General features: G+C 35.9%; 2 protein-coding genes across 3 annotated transcripts in view; one reads left to right on the top strand and one right to left on the bottom strand.

Moving 5' to 3' along the window:
• The first annotated feature begins 200 nt into the window (after positions 1–200).
• serpina10a (serpin peptidase inhibitor, clade A (alpha-1 antiproteinase, antitrypsin), member 10a) lies at positions 201–5,006 on the top strand. Of its 2 annotated transcripts, none has more exons than XM_082148377.1 (5): positions 201–270; positions 1,724–2,294; positions 2,914–3,187; positions 3,397–3,544; positions 4,117–5,006. In XM_082148377.1, exons 2-5 carry the CDS (start codon positions 1,730–1,732, stop codon positions 4,303–4,305), a joined length of 1,176 nt encoding a protein of 391 aa, XP_082004503.1. In that variant the 5' UTR covers positions 201–270; positions 1,724–1,729; the 3' UTR covers positions 4,306–5,006. The 2 variants fall into 2 exon arrangements, with proteins under 2 accessions (XP_082004503.1, XP_082004502.1); XM_082148376.1 differs by having other exon boundaries at positions 209–379.
• ppp4r4 (protein phosphatase 4, regulatory subunit 4) overlaps positions 4,997–21,502 on the bottom strand; it is a 37,174-nt gene continuing 20,668 nt past the window's right edge. Inside the window, exons 3-25 of the mRNA XM_082148374.1 lie at positions 20,043–20,145; positions 19,777–19,924; positions 19,107–19,180; positions 18,878–18,984; positions 18,602–18,709; positions 18,064–18,185; positions 17,432–17,554; positions 17,186–17,349; positions 15,249–15,368; positions 15,057–15,134; positions 13,771–13,854; positions 12,556–12,738; positions 12,364–12,469; positions 12,126–12,273; positions 11,863–12,004; positions 11,456–11,494; positions 11,265–11,336; positions 10,443–10,506; positions 10,273–10,353; positions 9,461–9,551; positions 9,234–9,295; positions 5,632–5,788; positions 4,997–5,512 (exon numbers count right to left, since the gene is read on the bottom strand). Of these exons, the coding sequence (XP_082004500.1) occupies positions 5,467–5,512; positions 5,632–5,788; positions 9,234–9,295; positions 9,461–9,551; positions 10,273–10,353; positions 10,443–10,506; positions 11,265–11,336; positions 11,456–11,494; positions 11,863–12,004; positions 12,126–12,273; positions 12,364–12,469; positions 12,556–12,738; positions 13,771–13,854; positions 15,057–15,134; positions 15,249–15,368; positions 17,186–17,349; positions 17,432–17,554; positions 18,064–18,185; positions 18,602–18,709; positions 18,878–18,984; positions 19,107–19,180; positions 19,777–19,924; positions 20,043–20,145 (2,422 nt within the window). The 3' untranslated portion in view covers positions 4,997–5,466. The remainder of the gene's footprint in view (positions 5,513–5,631; positions 5,789–9,233; positions 9,296–9,460; positions 9,552–10,272; positions 10,354–10,442; positions 10,507–11,264; positions 11,337–11,455; positions 11,495–11,862; positions 12,005–12,125; positions 12,274–12,363; positions 12,470–12,555; positions 12,739–13,770; positions 13,855–15,056; positions 15,135–15,248; positions 15,369–17,185; positions 17,350–17,431; positions 17,555–18,063; positions 18,186–18,601; positions 18,710–18,877; positions 18,985–19,106; positions 19,181–19,776; positions 19,925–20,042; positions 20,146–21,502) is intronic.

The raw sequence follows: 21,502 nt of genomic DNA, 5'->3' as shown, positions 1-21,502 counted from the left end.
AGGTATATAAATATTAATATTATTATTATTATTATGTTACCACGCAGTTGTCAAATAGCTAGAAAAAAATTACACAAAGCAAAAATAAATTTGACTGGTTAGGAAATAAAGAATGCAAAATAACATTATAATAATTTTTGTTTATGTTGCTCATGTGCGATGAATGTGAGACATGCGTAAACTACGTACATCATCAAGAATGCGCAAAGGGCGGATGTTGCGTAATCTCCGTACGTTCGCTTTGTTATTGATGGCGACATCATGTGAACGGTTAGTTTTAGACAATTTATCTACTGTGTTTGCTGTGAATGATTTTAAAACAGACCTGTCTGTAGTCATTTAACAAGGATATTAGGCACTGACGTCGAATCAAACATTTGTAAGTATTATGGCCTCCGCCATATTTTGATTGCATGATTTTATTTTATGATTGCATCTCTGTAGAATCTAATGCACGCGAATTCGAACACTGTATTGAATTATGTAACATTTCTATTATGTTTAGTAACAGTGTTGCTGTGTTAGCGCAGTATTTATGCGAAAAAGAACCATTGAAGTAACTGCGCTGTCAACACACACTGCCTTGTAATCATCACGACTGTTCACGAACTTTGATTCAAATGTCCACATCCTGTATCCAAATTTAAACGATGCTGTTTTATTTGTCTTGTTTTATTTATTTATTTTTGGCTGTGATGAGATTGACAGTAAATTGACAGATTGGAGATTATTACATATTACTTTACTACAATCTTTATATAAAGGTCTGCATGTTTATCAGCCTTTAAAAGTAAGCTATATCTGCCATTTGGTTCCGCAAACCACAAAAACATCTTAGTACTTGAGATTGTTTACAACGAAACGGCCATGTCATTGCAATGAGACATAAATTAACCAATCATAGCAAATTGTTGTTCGTTAACTAGTTGTGACCTATCAAATGTTCAAAGTTCATGCCTATTGATCGGTAACGTTACCTTAACAAAACAGTGACAGTCAGCTTGGTGTTTTCCAGTGCGGGCTCTCATATATCACTTTATTTTATTTGTATTAATCATACATAATTGTCTCTTAGCCCCATATAACATACTGTATCACATTTCTAAGCCCTTTAAATAATCAACATGATCAGAACATAGCGGGAATTAACGGTTATACAGAATTGCATTGCATTATTTTGCCCCCTAAAATTAAAACTGCAGAGCTTTGATCATAAAACTAAGCATTTAAATATCTTACTAAGACAGCCTATTATTGGTAGATATTGTGACAACTGATTTATATGCATTTTATGTTAGTAGTACTCTATATTGTTGTAAATATCTAATTTGTTTACATTACATGCTATCAGAATTGTATCTAACTTTTTGGCCATATAAATAACATCTGCACCAAACTGCATATTTTTTGCTGTCTGGGCCTCTGAGTAATTTTTTTTCTATCCTCCTCGGGTGTTTCCATATTCCCTATTCTCACTCTATCATGCTGTATGAGCCATAGAAGCCTGATGTATCAAATATGATTCAAAATATGCAAACCCTTTTTATTTTTGTTTTAAAATGTTGTCTTAAAGGTTCAATAAACTTTCATTAAAAAAAAAGAAAAAAAAAAGATTGTTCTATTATTTCATATGTCAGGCTTTACAGTGTTAATTGTATGAGACCTATATAATGTAGCTATTTTATGTTCATTATGATAAATAAAAATGCCTGTTTTTCACCAGAGCAACATGAAGATGGACATCTTCTCCCTCTTGGTCAGAGCAGCTCTCCTTGCTGTGTCAGTTCTTGGGCAAAACACAGATGTTGAAGAGCTTGCCCGATTGAATGCCGACTTTGCTACCCGGCTTTACAGCAAGATTGCTAGCTCAAGTGATGATAATGTAGCCGTTTCAACCCTCGGGGCTACCTTAGCTTTAGCCACATTAGCAGCTGGGGCTGGTGGGGCTGCTCGCACTGAGCTGCTACAGGGTATTGGTGTGGCCTCCATGGAGAAAGAAGGAGAGCCGGAAAGAGTTCAGACCCTACTCAAGCAGCTGAGGGAGACGACTGCTCAAATCCAGGCCACTGGCCTCTTCGTGAAGCAGGACGTCAAGGCAGATGGCAGCTTCAGCAACCAGGTTAAGCAGTTTTATGATGCAGATGTTCAAAATGTGAATTATGCCAATGGACAGCTGGCCAAAGAGAGTATCAATAATTATCTAAGAACCAAAACAGGGGACAAAGTCAAAGACGTGGTGGAGAATGTAGATCCACAAAGCATGGCGATGTTAATCAGTGCAACTTTTTTCACAGGTAAGTGAAAAACAAATGATTAATGTCATAATTTATATTTTATCTTAATATTCCAAGTAGTTATATATTATCTTCTGCTAAGAAAAATAGTCCATTACAATTAGGGATGCACAATATATCGGCCACCATATCGGTATTAGCCAATTAATGTGATTGTTATCTGCCCAAAGAAAATTAGGCAGATATAATAAAGCCGATGAATAATGAATTTTTCCTTCAGCTGGAGACACTTCAGATGCGCACTGTTCGCCATGATGGTTTTGAATTGCTTTAAATATGATTGAAATCACTTCAGAAAAGGAAAATAGTTAAGTGCAACATGTAAGGTCTGCATAAAATGATACACTAAATTGTGTGTTTGGGACATGGCTTTTATTGGTGAGACTTTTGTTTTTATAATCAGGCTCAAAAATTTGGATTTAGAATTATTGGCCAATATATCTGTTATCAGCTTTCAAATTGAAAGGATTATTGGTTATCGGCCAAAATGTTCATATCGTTGCATCGCTAATTACAAAGTACAAAACAATCATCTTGCATTTGACTGCTGAATGTCTATTCAACTTTTTCAGAGAGCAGTGCAATAAGCTTTGAAAATGATCCTCTCAATCTTTAACAGGTTATTGGCTGAAACCCTTCAACGTTACCTTCACCCAAGAGGAACGTTTCTTTGTGAACAAGTATAACATTGTGCAAGTGCCCATGATGCTCCATTCAGGAAAATACTACCTGGCCTATGACCCCATATTAAAGGTTGGCATTCTGAAACTGCCCTGTGAAGATGGCATTGCCATGCTTGTCCTTCTTCCAGATGAAGATGTGGACTACACCTATGTTGACGAATCCATGACTGGTGAAGTGTTCCGCGGATGGGTTGCAAAGCTGAAAAAGACGTGAGTCATGTAATCAGTCTCTCACATTTTCGCAAATTAATGTTTTTTTCTTTTTTTTAAATGACTCAAATTTCCATCAAACTCATGCTGAGCAGCCAAAGCGAGCAATCATATGACATGCTTGACAGATTCTAGTTACTCTGTAGAAACATGCAATTTCAAGACATTTCTTTTGATCTCTAAAAGATCAATTTTATCTCTCTCCTCAGGAAGCTGGAGATTCAGTTGCCCAGATTTTCACTGAAGCAGTCCAACTCACTAAGTATGAGTCTGCCCAGTCTGGGCATTAAAGAAGTCTTTGGGAGTACAGCAAATCTCTCTGGAATCAGCAGCGATGAAAGCCTGAAATTGTCAGAGGTGTGAGATTTTTCTAACAATACAAGGAGACTGTAAAAAACCATGTCAATTCATTTATTAATGGAACCATGATTTTAACTAGTATTTACATAACCAGGAGGGTGTATGTGTGTGCATATATACTGTACACTACTGTTCAAAAGTTTGGGGATAGTAAGATTTTTTTTAAATACAACATTTAAAAAAAAAATACAGTAAAACAGTAATATTGTGAAATATGATTTAAATTTAAATTAACTGTTTTCTATTGGAATTTATGTATTTTATTCCTGTGAAGGCAAAGCTCAAGTTTCAGATGCTATTACTGCAGTCTCAGTGTCACATGATCCTGCTGAAAGTATAAATTCCTTTTTCTAAAAAAAAAAAAAAAAAATCTTACTGACCCCAAACTTTTACAATGTTATAATATTATAAAACAAAATTATTTAACATTTTTGTATTTGTATAATTTAATATAATTATTCAAATGAATCTGGTTTATTTCTGACATCTAATGTGCATATCAATTCTATGGAATGGTAGTAAAAGAAGTGATATACCAGCATGCATTGACCAATGCCGCTTGATTCCAGGTGGTACAGAAGGTCATCATGGAAGTGGATGAGACTGGAGGCTCAGCGTCCGATGCCTCCACCAATCTCTTTACGAGCCCACTTCCTCCCAGGCTCACTTTCAACCGACCCTTCATTTTCATCGTTTACCATGAGGCCACAAAATCCATCCTCTACATAGGACGTGTTGTCGACCCAACTAAGAACTAAATATGTATAAAGAAACTACCGGTGAATGTGATTTCACCAAGTACATGTTCCTGGAACAACATTCCAATCAACCAATCAGATTTGAGGGACAAGTTTACAGTTTGTCAAGTTTAGGCTTTACAGCCAGGGTTATGTGCTTGTACATCAGTATTATTCACCTATCATTTTCCTCTGATTTTAGGGATAAGTTATGGCTAGGGTTAGTTTTAGGGGTCAGGATAGGGTTAGAATTTTCGGACAGGAATGTTGTTCCAGGATCAACAAAATATCCAGGAACATGTCTTACTTGGCAAAATCACGGTGACCAGAAACTATGGTATAATTACAGTAAGAAACTAGACTGTATCAAATCCTAACCACTTGTTTTGCTTGAATAACCAACTTCGAATTTAAAATGTATTTGTGTATTATAACAGAGTAGTGTTTTTGATGTTTTAAAACCAAAATATCAATATAATATAGACACAACACAATGTCTACTAAGAAAATAACAGTAAATGTATAGTGTTTTCTTAAACGGTTGATTTAGGAGATTTATTGATAGTGTGATGGAGTTAACCACACAGTATAATGCTACATGTGACAAGTACGTTTTTTTGTTTGTGCTTCCGGAGATGTGCTTTGTCAGTATCAGCATTGTATTTGTATTAGCACTTCAACAGGCTGTTCAAACACAACTCATTAAAGCACGTCATATTCAACATGAATTTTATTCATTGGGTACTAAGATGTTGGCGTTAATCAATCAGGTGCTGGGCAGCACCAGGCACAATCTCATTGGTGGGATGGGATGGAGAGTTCCAAAACTCTTCAATCATAAAAATACATAGTGCTTCTTTTTCTCTTAGCCACTTCAAAAATATAAAACAGAGAATTTGCAAAGCATGCTATCATACAAGAAACAAAATAATGAGGCAGTAAATTAAATACATTCAATTACTCCTCAACTCTCGGTTTATCATGTTATGATGTATGGTGTGAGTTTTTGTGAGAAATAAGGCATAGATGGATCAATGCAGACCTTAAATGATGCCCCAGCACATCTTAAGCCGTTTCTGGTATAGAAGAGAATGGACACATCAAAATGGAGGGACACTGCTGCTGCTGCAGAATGAAAAGTCTTATAGAAAGGGGCTTTTAAGTCAGAAGGCAAAGTGGTAATCACTCTCTCCCAGACTGCATTCCAAATGAATTCGACTTCCGCTGTCTGTCAGATAAAAACAGAAAAACAACATCTAAGGGTTAAGCTCACATTGGCTGAATCATTCCAGTTTACAATCATAAAATACCCAACGATTTCACCAACGATGTTATGTGATTACGTACACAGAGAGCTTCCTAGACTGTGTGTCTTTATTCCCATTACTCCGGTGATCCACAGAGCTGCTCGTGTTGCTGCGGATCAGGACGGGCATGGAGGAGGATGATGGGGTGGAGGAGATTGAAGAAGCAACATTGAAGTGGTGCGGTCGAAGGTTATCGTCTGGAAAACAAATTAAGTCAAGTCAAGTCAAGTTTATTTGTATAGCGCTTTTCACAATACAGATTGTATCAAAGCAGCTTCACAGTATTAAATTTAAATAATACAACAAAGTTTGTTTCAAGAGGAATTTATTGATTGATGAAATTAAATTAAATATCCCCAAAATATCCCCAACTGAGCAAGCCAAAGGCAACAGTGGCAAGGAACCGAAAAACTCCATCAAGTGACCTAATGATGTCCTAAAACTCCATCAGGTGACCTAATGGAGAAAAAAAACCTTGGGAGAACCCAGGCTCAGTCGGGGGCCAGTTCTCCTCTGGCATTTATGAGCTAGAGGCCGGATTGTAGTTTGAACTGTGGGATTATATGAATGCCTGGCTGAAGAGATGCGACTTTAATCTAGTTTTAAACTGGGAGAGCGAGTCTGAGCAACGAACAGTATCAGGAAGACTATTCCAGAGTTTTGGAGCCAAATGTGAAAATGCTCTCCCTCCTTTGGTGGTTCTGAATATCCTAGGTATGACCAAAAGCCTTGAATTTAGTGATCTTAAAGAGCGCGATGGATTATAGGGCGATAGAAGATCCGTTAAATAGACTGGAGCTAAGCCGTTTAGGGCTTTATAAGTCAGTAGCAATACCTTGTAATTAATACGGAACTTTATAGGTAACCAATGCAGTGATGATAAAATCGGTGTTATATGATCATATTTTCTTGATCTCGTAAGAACTCTAGCGGCGGCATTTTGGACTAACTGTAGCTTGTTTATTGAGGATGCAGGACAACCAGCTAATAAAGCATTACAGTAATCCAGTCTCGAGGTCATGAATGCATGAACTAACTTTTCTGCATCAGAAACTGATAGCATATTACGTAGCTTAGCAATGTTTCTAAGGTGGAAAAAGGCTGTTTTTGTAACATATGAAATATGATTTTCAAAAGACAGGTTGCAATCGAGTATAACACCCAGGTCTTTTACTGTAGCGGATAAAGTAACAGGACATCCTATGATGTTAAAGTTGTATTGTGCGAGGTTTTGTGGGCGGTTTTTTGAACCGATAAGTATTACCTCTGTCTTGTCTGGATTTAATAATAGAAAATTACGCGTCATCCAATCTTTTATATCTTTAACACACTCTGTCAATTTGGAAAATTTAGCGTTTTCATCCGGCCTTGATGAAATATATATTTGAGTGTCATCAGCATAACAATGGAAACTAATTCCATGTTTCCTTATAATATTTCCAAGTGGCATCATATATATTGAAAATAACAGAGGGCCTCACACAGATCCCTGCGGCACTCCATAGTTTACTGGAGTTATGATCGATTTTTCTCCATTTAAATAGACAAAATGGTAGCGGTCAGATAGGTATGATTTGAACCAGCTTAGTGCTTGTCCTTGAACACCAGTATAATTTTGTAGTCGATCTAAGAGTATTGTGTGATCTATAGTATCGAACGCAGCACTAAGATCAAGTAAAACTAGTATTGAGATACAGCCTTGGTCAGAAGCTAAAAGTAAATCATTTGTGATTTTAACGAGCGCAGTTTCAGTGCTATGATGCGGTCTGAATCCAGACTGAAACTTTTCATAGATATCATTTTGTTGCAAGAAAGAGCGCAGTTGAGCGGACACCACTTTTTCTAATATTTTAGACATAAATGGAAGATTTGAAATGGGTCTATAATTTGCTAGATTATAATGATCTAATTGTGGTTTCTTAATGAGAGGTTTTATAACTGCCAGTTTAAATGTTCTTGGAACATGACCTAAAGATAAAGACGAGTTAATAATATTGAGGAGAGGCTCTTCCACTACAGGTAACACTTCTTTCAGTAGTTTAGTTGGTATAGGATCTAATAAACATGTTGTTGTTTTAGATGAAGTGATAAGTTTATTTAACTCTTTTTGTTCTATAGTTGTAAAGCACTGTAATTGTTCTTGCGGGGTGATAATTGAAGCTGAATTATAAGGCGCGATTGAAGATTGAACGTTTACAATTGTGGTTCTGATGCTTTCTATTTTCTCAGTGAAGAAGTTCATGAAATCATTACTACTGAACTGTAACGGGATATTTTGTTCGGGTGACGTCTGTTTATTTGTTAGTTTAGCCACGGTGTTAAATAAAAACCTTGGATTATTTTGGTTGTTTTCTATTAGTTTGCGGAGGTGCTCAGCCCTGGCCGCTTTTAGGGCCTTTTTATAACGTGACATACTGTCTTTCCACGCGATTCTAAAGACCTCTAAATTAGTTTGTTTCCATTTGCGCTCTAAAATACGGGTTTCTCTCTTTAAAACATGCGTAGTATTGTTATACCATGGTGCTTTATTTTTCTCTCTGACCTTTTTTAATTTAATAGGTGCAACCACATCCAATGTTCTAGAGAGAATGGTGCTCATAGTGCTAGTTAGTTCTTCTAGTTCATCTGTTTGTTTGGGTTCAGGCAGCAGCTGAGACAAATTAGATAAGCAATTTGAGAAATTATCTATGGTGGATGGAAGGATTGTTCTGCCTGGTCGATAACGGGGCGCTGCATGACATATTACAGCAGTACGTAATATGCAAGTTACCATGTAGTGATCAGTGACTTCATCACTTTGTGGAATGATATCTATATCGGTTGGATCGGTTCCATGTGATATAATTAAATCGAGTGTATGATTAAGACGATGTGTTGGTCCGATGACGTTTTGCTTGACCCCAAATGAATTTAATAAATCTGTAAACGCAGCTCCTAGCGCATCATTTGGATTATCTACGTGTATGTTAAAATCTCCAACAATTAATGCTTTATCGACATTGACTAATAGGTCTGAGAGAAAATCTGCAAACTCTTTTAGGAAATCAGCGTAAGGCCCAGGCGGTCTATATACGGTAGCCAAGGCTAGAGATAATAGGGATGTTTTTCTAACATCTAAGAGCGTAACATTTAGTACAAGTACTTCAAATGAAATAAACTTATAACCCGTTTTCTGAGTAACATTTAGAATATCTCTATAAATGGTTGCAACACCTCCGCCACGACCAATCAGACGGGGCTCATGCTTATAACAGTATCCAGGAGGAGTAGACTCATTGATACCGAAATAATCATTTGGTTTAAGCCAGGTTTCAGTAAGGCAAAGTACATCGAAGCTATTATCTGTGACTATTTCATTTACAATAACTGCCTTAGGTGTGAGTGATCTAATGTTTAGAAGACCTAGCTTTAGAAATAGTTTTTGTTTACTAATAGCAACATTTTCTGTTTTAATAACAATTAGATTTTTCCTAGATCCTGCATTAGATTTATTATTTGATCTCACTAAACGAGGAATAGACACGGTTTCTATGCAATGTTCTACACTAGTATTTATATCAGTTGAAATTAGAGCAAGTAAACAACAGCAATTTGAAGGCAAGGAGCATACATCATTAAAAATGATGAAATACTATTAGTTACCATTTAATGGTAGCATAGGACTCTTTCCCGATCCAGGGCAACTTCCTGAATCCTTCACTTTTCTAAAGAGAAAATTGTGAATATAAATACATTTTGTACAGCAATGAAACTACTGGTGATGGGTGATGATGGGTCATGGTAAATTCATGATAAAATTTCAAAACCCAGACTGAACTCAGCTGGTGTAACCCACTGCAATAGCAACACAAGATGATTATGCTACGTACAAGGTTTTGTCTGGGTTTGTCATCTTGGTTGTCGTAGGATGGCCACTGAGGGAACGACTGCGAGCTAGTTTGGCCCTCCGCATCTCCTTACCTGAAAACATTATCAATGTTATCAGTGTTGGGGAAAAAAGCACCTTCCAAATCTGAAACTTTCAGAAAATGTTTACTTTTTTATGTCATTTGTAATGTTAAATACAATAAAATTATTGCAGTAGTTTCCTGCATGTTTATGTACACTACCGTTCAAAAAGTTTTTAACTTTGTTTTTGAAGGAAGTCTCTTATGCTCACCAAGGATGCTTTTATTTGATCAGAAATACAGTAAAACCAGTAATACTGTGAAATATTATTACAATTTAAAAATAACTGTCTTGTATTTTAATATTTTAAAATGTAATTTATTCCTGTGATGGTAAAGCTACATTTTCAGTAGCCATTACTCTAGTCTTCAGGGTCACATGATCATTCAGAAATTATTTTAATATGCTGATTTGGTGCTCAAGAAACATTTATTATCAATGTTTAAAAACAGTTGTACTGTTATACTTTTTTCAGGATTCTTTGATCAATAGAAACGTCAAAAGAACAGCATTTATATGTAATTTTGTGATTTTTTATGTAATATAAACATCTTCACTGTAACTTTTCAATGCATCATTGCTGAACAGATGTATTCATTTCTTTCATAAAAAAAAAAAAAAAATCTTACTGATCCCAAACTTTAAAAAAACAGTGTATATGTTTAAAAAAAAGATCTGCTATTTATTTTAATAATTCTATTAACATTATTGTGCATCAGAGGAGGATGCTAACCAGTAGAAGTGGATGATGTTGCTCCTGATGTAGATGCTGACATTCCTTTACTACCAGACAGGCCGGACTTGCTGTCTCGTTCTGCATTACAAACCAAAAAGTGAGCATTCATACAGTAGATCTACAGTAGTATGCTAGAAAAACATCCAATGTTTAAAAGAGTCACTCACGTTTCTTCTCGGACTGTTTATCTCCAGTTAGCTTTGCCTCACTCTGCTGTCTTTCTAGTAGTTCCTATTGGTTGTTACAAAACCACAAGTTGCACACAGTAGCAACATTTAAAAATTAATTTTTGTCTTTATTCTGACCTCAGAAAATAAATGAAGAGTTCAGATGCAAAAGCCTCTAAATGCCATCTGAAATTTTCTTATAAAATGATCATTTTAATCAAGCTCGTATATTTAAATTCAATAATTTCACTTAAATGGCAATGCAGATTACCTATTAATTGTCATTTAAGTGAAATTACTGAACTTAAATACACGAGCTTGATAAAAATGATCATTCTATAAGAAAATTTCAGATGGCATTTAGAGGCTTTTGCATCTGAACTCTTCAAATACACTTGACTTTGCATATTTACATGGGCTTTTCAGGCCGGATCAGTCAAGAGTTAAAACTGACAAAACCATACTGAAGAAACCATAACTAGCATCCAAGCAAGCAATAGCAGTCATTTCACCGTCTAGGTTAACTATAGCCCGGCTATGAGTAACCTACTTCTAGCCAAAATAACCTTGAATTTGGTTACATGTCGTTTTTGCAAGGTGTACAAGGTGTTTCATTTCTTTGTTATCTAATTGATGACTAGTCTATTCTTGGGCTATGGTTTAGACATCTATTAAATTTTCACGAACAGCCCAAATTTTGCCTTGTTTTAGCCTAGACGTCTGGACCGTGTTTGGACGGCTATTAGACGTCTTTTAAACGCAAAATGCTTGCTGGGATAGCTTGTCTTCATAAAAGGATTTAAAAAAGGGTAAATCTCTCACCATTTCAAGTAAAAGATTCTCCTCCTTCTCCTTTTTTTGGTCCAAGAGCTCTCTTTCATGCCTTTTATGATACTATAAATATGAAGAGTTATTTCAACACTAGTGTTCAAAAAAAGAAAAGGTGTTGAGGTGTATAAAAAAATGTCAGAACAACTAAATGGAAAGAGTTAAAGTCACAGATCTTTTCATACCGGCTCTGTAATGTCCATTTTGTCCAGCTCCAGAACTGTCTAAGAAAACATAATAATACAGTTTAAAAAAATGTGATTACTTCTAATTAATGAAATGATACTTAATATGTGCAGTATATAATAAGGTGCAGTCACATTTACTGTTATTCAGCACATTTTCGTTAGTGAAATCCTGTCATTTTACTCAGAATCCACACAATCTAAAATTTCGAAAGATTTTGCGGATTCAAGTTCATCAAATGAATTTGCCGCATTGACCAACAGAAAGCTGCTTGGTTTGAAAGTGACTTCCCAGTGAGCTGTGCTAAATATGATGCTACACTATTGACAATAAACCTTTATTGCTCATTTAATTTTGCAGAAACTTTGCTAATGTGACCGCCGCACCTTAGTAATGAGAGCCTCACCTTACGCAAAGTTCCCACTACATCTTTATCCTTCTCACGGCACAACAATTTCCGCACACAGAACTCCAGCTGCTGAAGTAGATGTTTGTCTGTTGGTCTGATGGTGGATCTCAGTTTGGGTAACATATAACAGAGTTTGTACCTGATACAAAAAACAAACAATAAGCAGTAGTACTTTAAAGCATTAAAACAAGCAATTAAAATTCATGGCACAGTAAAAAAGGACGCAATAACAGATGTAAAAAAATATGTGAGCTGTTCACCTGACGTTGGCAACGGGGTCACTGACCAACTCAAGCGCTGGAATAAGGAAATGTTTGCAAAAATACGACTTGGAGAAGAGATCTATTGTAATCTCACACAGGTCCAGATAGCGAAGCCTGTTCCAGTAGCTTCTACCTTGAGCAAGCTCTTAAGTTCAGAAGAAAAAACAGTCCTGACCAACTACAATTGCTGAATCTCATTCACAAAAATAAGCAGATCTTGCTTTTTTCTTTTTACCTTGCTTTATTTTGCTGATTATCTCTTGCCGCTGTTCCTGTTTGCGGTTATAGCGCAAGAACACACATAATGTCCTGACAGCTTCTCGCTGGACTGGCAGAACATTCTAGAACAGCATAAACAGAAGGACAGATGAAACACAATTACAATTGACAGGATGTACAGGGAGGAGTGTGCGTGTAAGACGTTTACAGTCGTAGTGATGATGTTGAACATTCTCTGAAAGAAGCGGAAGTAGATCTGGTCTCCGGAGATGACACGGGGCAGACAGGAGTAGCACTGCAGGAGTTTCTCATGACCCCGCCAGTGCAGCGAGGATGCCGCTTTCTGTTCCGCCGCCACCAAAGCAGGCACCAAGTCCGGTATGTTCACCTGCTGTAAGGGCGAGTGTGAAACATACACTTCAGTTCAAAAGTTTGGGGTCAGTAAGATCTTTTTTAATCACAGTTATAAAGTATCACAGTTTCCACAAAAACATTACACAGCACAACTATTTTAACATTGATAACAGTAAGAAATGTTTCTTGAGCACCAAATCAGCATATTAGAATGATTTCTGAAGGATCATGTGACACTGAAGACTGGTGTAATAATGCTGAAATTTCAGCTTTGCAATCACAGAAATATGTTACATTGTAAAATATATAAAAGTAGAAAACAACTATTTTCCATTGTAATAATACTTCACAATATTCCTGTTTTTACTGTATTTTTATATGCATTCAAATGCATGTTTCATGGGTAACGATTCATTTTAAGACACGCCATAGCAGCCCAAGCTCCCTGTAATTATTGACGAGACGTTGGGAAAAAAAAGAGTGAGGGAAAGCAAGAGAAAGAGAGGTAGAATGAATAGGATGAGAAAGGATTCACAAATCCCTGAATAATTTTAGTTTGAGCAAGCAGCTGATCATGCTGTCTTTGAAGTGGAGTGGCAGAATGAGTGGCACTGAATTGTGTGTGTGGTAATGGTGATTTGCCATTTTGCTGTTTGCACAAAAGAAAAAATAACTTAACATAATTAAAAGAAATAATAATAATATTTTTTAAATAAAAAAAGAATATTTCATATAATTATAAAAATTATTTATTATTATTATTATTATTATTTTAGATTTATTTTTGTCCTGACAGGAAGTGAAGAGGGAGATGGGATCGGGAAAGGACCACGAGCCAGGACTGGAACTCGGTTCTTCCGGAGCGCAACTGTGCTACATGTCAGCTCCAACATAACTTACTCTTTTTTAATAAAATAGTAAATAAGTTAAAAAAATAAAAAAGTATTTTTATTGTTTTATTACTGCTAGGACCATAAACATTTCAGGCCAAGCTAAAATGCTAACAGATCACACAAAAGATAATGCTGCCTAAAAAAGCAACAAAAAGTAAAGCACACTTAGCTGGTACCTTGCTCTCAGGACCTGCTCCCTCCCCTCTAGAAGTGGCCAGCTCTAAAGTCTCCTGAAGATTGTTCAACAGAGCATCCAGCACCTGCAGATTCAAAAGCATTGAGCTAATGCTGCAAAAACAGACAAAATCAACAAAGCCTTCTCATCATCAGATGTTTCAGAAACACATTTCTAGCAACTCCAGGAAGCAATTCTAAAATTAGAGATGAGCTGGTGTGAGATCACTGACTATAATAGATAGTCTATAATGTTCGGTTTCCATCATCATTAATCATGAAAATCACTACTGTACGTCTGATGGCTCGGGGATCTTTGCACTATAGCGGATGCTAATGCAGTGTGTGACTAACACCGCTCAGAGGATCATGACAGAATAAACAATACCACACTCCTAGCCTCAGCTAGGGAGGTGCAATGCATTCATTCATCCTACACAGTTGCATGCAACCTCCGCAAAGGCTTACACACTTGAGCATGCGCCCCCAAACACACACACACACACACACACACACACACACACACACACACACACACACACACACACACACACACACACACACACACACACACACACACACACACACACACACACACACACACACACACACACACACACACACACACGTACATGTAGGCATTGCATGTCTGGCGCATATAATTAATTTTTGGTAGTCTGGTGTTAAAAGAGATGTATGCAACTTTCAACGCTGAAATCGTTTTTCAAATATCAAATAATTCAAATGAGCAAAATCAAAACATTGCTCTATTTGTTTGAGCAGTCAATGGTGTGACCAATTGCATAAGGAGGAAGTGTTTGGGAAACCTGTAATTATTTTTGCAATTCCATTTAGTAATGCTAGTGGTGCAGAAATGACACCCTTCACCTTTAAGGTCTACGAGTAGTTCATTTTTTATTAATACATTATAAAGGATGAAACCAAATAATCTGCTTCACACACTCCAAAAGAGTATATCTTTTCTAACTAATGGGCATCCAAATAAAAAGGTTACATAAGCACAGTTGGCCTTGCGAGAAGGAGGTTTTTAAAGGTCAGATGGCTATTTGTTCATGTGAACTCAGCAGTCAGTAGAGAAACACTCTGAATGAGGAAAAAGGTCCTGAGAAAGATTGAATCTTTCCGTGAAGAAAGTTGTACGTCTTGCACAACACGATGTGCCGAAGAAATGACTGTGCTGACTGAAGCTGTTACAGACACCTGAAAGCTTTTTTTAATAAACAAACACACACATACACATACACACAAACCTTTTTTCAGGACTCACCTCTAATGAATCATCCTGCAGCAAAGTGATTAGCTCTTTGTGTACGTAATGCACATTTGGGCCCAGCAATTTGACCACCTAATGCAGAGGAATTAGAGAAGATGGTACTGTGCATTCTGAACAGAGGCATTGCTACTTGTCAAAATGTGAGGCTCATTGTGTACCATGACAAAAATGAGAGAAAATGTGTACCTCATGGAAACCACCAGCTGCCGTCCTTCGTACTGAAATCTCAGGATCATGACAGAGACTTGAGAAGGTACGATATAATTCAGACAGGAAGTGGTTTGGATCTGCAAATAACACTATGGCCTGCAAATAAATAGAGAAGAAATCTACAGAGAAGAGTCCAGTCACACAACAATATGCTCATGAATTGCTCAAGAAAGTAACCTTAAAAACATATACTAATGTTCAAAAGTTTAGGGTCATTATGATTATGTTTTTCAGCAAAGATTCAATAAGTTGATGACTTTTACATTGTTACAGAAAATATTTTAAACATTTAAAATATATGCTGTCATTTTTAACTTGCTGTATCAAAGAATCCTGAAAAAAATGTTTCACAGAAAAAAAAAATTGGTTTACACAAAAATATTAAGCAGAACAACTGTTTTCAAAACTATTTTATAATATTTATAATAATAAGCACCAAATTATAATAATAAGACATCAACATCAACATATTAGAATGATTAGAATGTGACACTGAAGACTGGAGTAATGATGCAGAAAATTCATCTTTGCCATCATAGTTACATTTTAAATACAAGTACACCAAATTACATTTTAAAATATATTCAAATAGAAAACTTTTTCTTAAATTGTAATAATATTTCACAGTACTACTGCATTTGTGATCAAATAAATGGAGCCTTGGTGGGAAAAACATAAAAAAAAAAAAAATCTTACCAACCCCAAACTTTGGAACAATACATTTTACAAAAATAAAAATGACTGGCAATTATTTTTCAATATATTGAAAGTGAATCAAAACTGGGGCTGTCAAGCCCCAAAACAACAAAATAGAAACACCATAAAAGTATTATAAAAAGTCATAAAAAGGGAGCAGAATAAAATTGTATTTGTCATTCAATGAAAATCTTGATATTAACGCTTTCAGTAGCGATGCATGATGAACGGTGACAAAATAGTTATTTTGAGTTTAATTCACTGAATCAATGAGTAAATGATCCAGTTGCAGCCCACTGGAAGGAAACATCATCAGTGAATAACTTATATATAATGTCCAAGTCATAAAGACTACTTTTTTGACACTTTTATCAGGCTTTTGTGTAAATGAATTGAAATTTTTGGGTGAACTGGTCCTTTAATGATAACCACTCTGGATAACCACTCTGAATTATTTTAAATGAGTTTCTTAGACATAACTTTCAGTCACCTTCATCTCAGACTGCAAACTTATTCTGAGTGACTTCTGCTATATATAACCACACTAACAACAAAGGAGCACTTCAGATGTTGATGATGGAGCAGCCAGAGGTCTGATTTCCTCAAATGAGCTACTGAGCTATTCCAGAAGTCTTTGCCTCCACTGACAGATGTTAAAAATAGATGATTGTGCAAGACATTCGTTGGTCAAAAGGCTTTCAAATTATTCAAATATTCTAAAAACGTTTTAAAAGCCAAGCGACCTTAGAACTTTTAAAAAGCATTCATTAAGACTTACAATAAACTGCAGGGAATCTCCTGGACTGAATATTTGAAGGATTAAATACACACCGCATACCTTCTTGGTCTTTCTGAGAAAGTGCTCAATACCAAAACCACCCGTATTCTGAATTAACCTGTTTACATGTTGGATGAAGCCAAGCTACAATTGGATTATCTACAGTAGGTCTATTAATCCGACATCGCAAAAATTAGATTTTTATGATTTGAGTGCCTACATGACATTTTAAAAATACAATTTATTGCTTTAGTCTGAAATCTAACTTTTAAAGTGCATACTTTTACTTTTTGTTTTAAAAGCACCACAGAGCAACAGTGTTTACACTCTTGAAATGGCTCTGCAAATATACTTGGGATGGTACAAAGTACTTTAAACACATTTCACCTTTAAAGACTTCAGGCCGAAACAGTTATGGATGTAAGGCAGGGAAACTCACAGGAAAGTTGTAGGCACAATTCCTGCGCACTAGGGCGTATTTGTTCTCTAGCTCCAGTGGGTAGGGTTGGCTCTCACAATGCCCATTTTCATGCTGCAGACCCAGGCAACACAGCTTCTTATAAAACTCCAGAAACCAGAGGTGTTGCTCGTCAGTAAAAGACTCTGTTAAAAAATAAGGTACAAAAATCCATGACTGTAATCCTAAAATATATCAGAAAGACTTAAAAAGAAAACTGACGCTGACCTGAAAGCCCGTGACAAAGCTTTCCATACTGGAAGGACAAGGAGGCCAGCACTGCTTCATCTCCTTTGAAGCATTTTTCACAGAATGCCTTCACCAAGGGAAATATGACACAAGTCCTGTCATCTGTGAAAGAGGGTGATAGAAAAAAAGGGAGGGTGAGATGCTGACAGAGAAAGAGTGTGAGACATGTTTCAACACAAAAGAGCCACTTGCCCGTATCTGATTCTGATGTCCCAGCATGCAAAACAAAGTGCTTAAGATACAGAAATAAAAAGGAGCTGCGTCTGATGATATGAGCAGGTACACAGCATGTGTTTCAAACAGTACTCTGTGAAACAACAGGAAGTGCAAACGCTTTCACCCAAGTGTGACACCTCTCCGTTTCTCTGTAATCTAACTCTATTTCAGATTGTCTGATTCCACAGCAGAAAAGCTGATATAAACACTGGTAATATCCTTTAAAAAATTAGTTTCATATATTAAAACAAACAATAACCAGCAATATATTTACCCACATATGAAATGTAAATTTTTATTAAAATATCAATTAAAGAATTTACATAAATTGTAATTTTAATAAAATAACTAACATAAGAATCAAACTAATTCAAGAAGGGCTGTAAGTGGCTTACCACTGTCAAACATCTCTAGGAGGTTGATGATGGTGTCGAAAGCTGCAAGTCTCACAGTACTGGCTTCGTCTTGGGCCAGCTCAACCAGTTCAGGGAGCACTTCAACCTTAGTGTGGTCCAGTCTAGGACAGAACAAATCAGTGAAGCTTGCATAAAACGTTAGACTTCTTCCTAAACTTTAGTTTAACAAAAGAAGTGCTTAAGTCTACGCATCAGTCTGTCACATTGTGAAAGACTTGCATCCCTAGGTTTAAACATGTCAGTGAAAATCTCTCAAATTCGGAAGAAGCAGCAAAAACAATAAAGTTGTTAATAAAATGGAAGGAAATTAAGAATTTCTTTATGTAAAATCATATACACTTTACTCAATATTTACAATATGCATGTATTATACAATATACTGTGTTTTTCTGCATAGTGTTCTATCTAATGTCTGTGAATCAAGGTAAGGACTCTTCCATACAGGAGTAAGTCATTCAGACTAAGCAGCATTAGATATTCAAATAACAAAATGTCTCTCTGCTTTATATCTTTTTACCCAATTCCCCTGGTGATGTTCTCCAGCTGGCGACACATGCAGGCGCGCACCTCGTACTCTACATCCTGGCATAGCGACCTGATCAATGGCAAAAGGTCCTTCTTCACTCTGCAGAGAGAAGCCACGGTAGACACGGTAGTCAGCAAACAAGCAACAAAGTGTAAGTGTATCTTTACTTTATGAAGAAAATTATTCTATATTAGGAGTTTCATAAAAACAGTTTGTTTCTGTCATCTTATTTGATTGGTCAAGTGGTGTTTCAACTGTAGAACTCACATTGATGACTCAAACTTGCCAACAACTTTTCCTAATATGCGACAGCTGGCCAGACGTGCCGGGACAGACTGGGAGAGCTGATGTTTCGACAATAGAGGACTCAGAATCTGTGCAAACAACCAACCAAAGCAAAATTTATTTTAATTCACACTAACAGCTGATCCCTAAGACAGACATATCCCATAGGTTTAGAAATGATAGGCAGGAGAAATAATGCAGTTCTCATTACCTCTTGCCTGATAGTTTCCTTTGGTAAAGCATCGATTGCTGACAACAATGTCTCCAACCAAGCATTGCTGACCACTATTAAAAATAAAGATGAAGTATCTATCGGTGTCCATGATATACAGAAACGTGTATATTTTATTCTCGTATACCCTACCATTCAAAAGTTTGGGGTCAGTAATAATTTTTTTAGGCTTTTGAAAGCAGTCTCGTATGCTCACCGAGGTTGCATTTGAGCAAAAATACAAAATATTATTACAATTTCAAATAATGATTTTCTATTTGAATATATTTTAAAATGTCATTTATTCCTGTGATGGCAAAGCTCCAGTCTTTATTATCACATGATCAGAAATCATTCTAATATGCTGATTGAACAGTTGCGCATTAGCATTTATTTCAATCAGATATAAACATTATATTAAGTTAAAACATATTTTAACATTATAAATGTCTTTACTATAATTTTTGGTCAATTTAATGCATTCTTGTTGAATAAAAGTGTTCATTTCTTTACAAAAAAACCCCATTTTATGAACAGTAGTGTATGTTAAATCATCTTCTAATCACAAGACTTTCAAGGATTCAAGCAGTCAATTCAGTCCAAAAAGAATCAAATGTGCAATATATACTTTTCTACAGGAGCTTTACAAGCTTTCTTAAAGAATGACAACCTGTGTCCCTGTGGTCAAGATTTAGTAGAACTATCTGCAAGATTGAGTGGGTGTGTGTCTGGATGAGGACAATGTCATCTTGGAGGACGGTCAGGAAAGATCCTGCTGCGGCAAGCTGCATATCCGCCCCAGCTACATGAAGCACTTCCTGTTGGAGGTAGAAGAGGGAGCTCTGTATGATCATTCATTCACAAACAGCACATATCAAGAAGTCATAGAAGGATCTCAAAACCAAAAAGCAATAAAAGAAACATGGTTTGGCCTACCCTGACTTTTGGCACCACCCTGCGGAAGGTCTCTGCTGGGTTCTGACGCACCAGGAATGGCAGGTTTATGATCACACTGGCCCGTTGGACATCCTCACCAGAACTGAACAACATAGAAATATGGCTGATGATATAAATAACAACAGATGATGGCCTAAAGCTACCAGCTTTGTCACATATCAAAACAATTAAATTGTTGTAGTTCTGCTGTATAACAGAAGTTATTTATGTACTACATATATATTTACTTAAAATATGCAAAGCAAAGTCAGACATGTACTTGTTCAGGTGTGAGATTCTACAGTCTTGATGCTCAATTGCTTGTATTGTTTAGCTTATTTTATTCAACTGAATCAGAAAAAAAAAATCATAGGCCACTAAGGCCAGATTCACAAAAACCTTTTAAGAAGTTCTGAAATGTATTGTCATAAGGAGTCATATAATGGTACATGAATTTTTACAAGTTGATCGTACTGAAATGTGTGTTGGCAGTGCCTGTACACAACCATCATAAAAATCCATCCAGTGTTTTTTTTTTTTATCTTCTTATACAGTGGGTACGGAAAGTATTCAGACCCCCCCCCTTACGAAAAAGAAGTTTATTCAAGTGTTCTATTAGTATACTTCTTTTAAACTAAAAATAAGAAAGTATACTTTCAGTCTACTTTTTATATACTTCTCAGAAATATACTTTATGTACTTCTCAGAAATATACTTCAAATTGCACTTAAGTATACTTGACTTATACTGACAGAAAAGTCTAAGTATATTCAGCCTATACTTGTTGATCGAGATATACTTAAAAGTATAATTAAGTATTCTAAGTATTCTTGGCTTGTACTTGTGTTTACTATTTTGATTGAGTAGCTTATTAAATACTTTTTTAAAAACATAATATTACACACCGTCTTATAAACTAACATGTTCAGCTTTATATAGTAACAAACTTTCGGGTGGAATAGCTTATAGAGTAAATAAAATAAGCATGGAAAATAAGTTTATTCAAGTGTTCTATTATACTTCTTTTCAACTAAAAAGAAGAAAGCATACTTTCAGTCTACATTTTATATACTTCTCAAAAATATACTTAATTACACTTAAGTGTACTTGACTTATACTGAGAGAAAAGTCCAAGTATATTTGGCCTATACTTGTACTCAATCTTTTGATCGAGATATACTTAAAATTGTAATTATTCAAAGTATACTTGGCTTGTAGTTGTGTTAACTCTTTTGATTGAGTAGCCTATTAAATATACTTTTTTTTTTTACATAGTTTTTCATATACGGTCTTATGAAACTTTGTTTGAAAATATTGATTAAAATATTGATATAAAACAGATATGTTTCTAATTCTGCGTATCTGAATTTTTGTGTTGGCTAGTCCACTGGTAGTGTACATATTTACTTTAATTTAATTTCCCCACCATTGACTGAATTTTCCAGCTATCCAGGGGGCGC

Source organism: Leuciscus leuciscus, assembly GCF_965113295.1.
Source record: "Leuciscus leuciscus genome assembly, chromosome: 19".
Classification (NCBI taxonomy): Eukaryota; Metazoa; Chordata; class Actinopteri; order Cypriniformes; family Leuciscidae; genus Leuciscus; species Leuciscus leuciscus.
The sequence above is the reverse complement of the archived record's forward strand: the minus strand, read 5'-3'. Positions and strand labels throughout refer to the sequence as shown.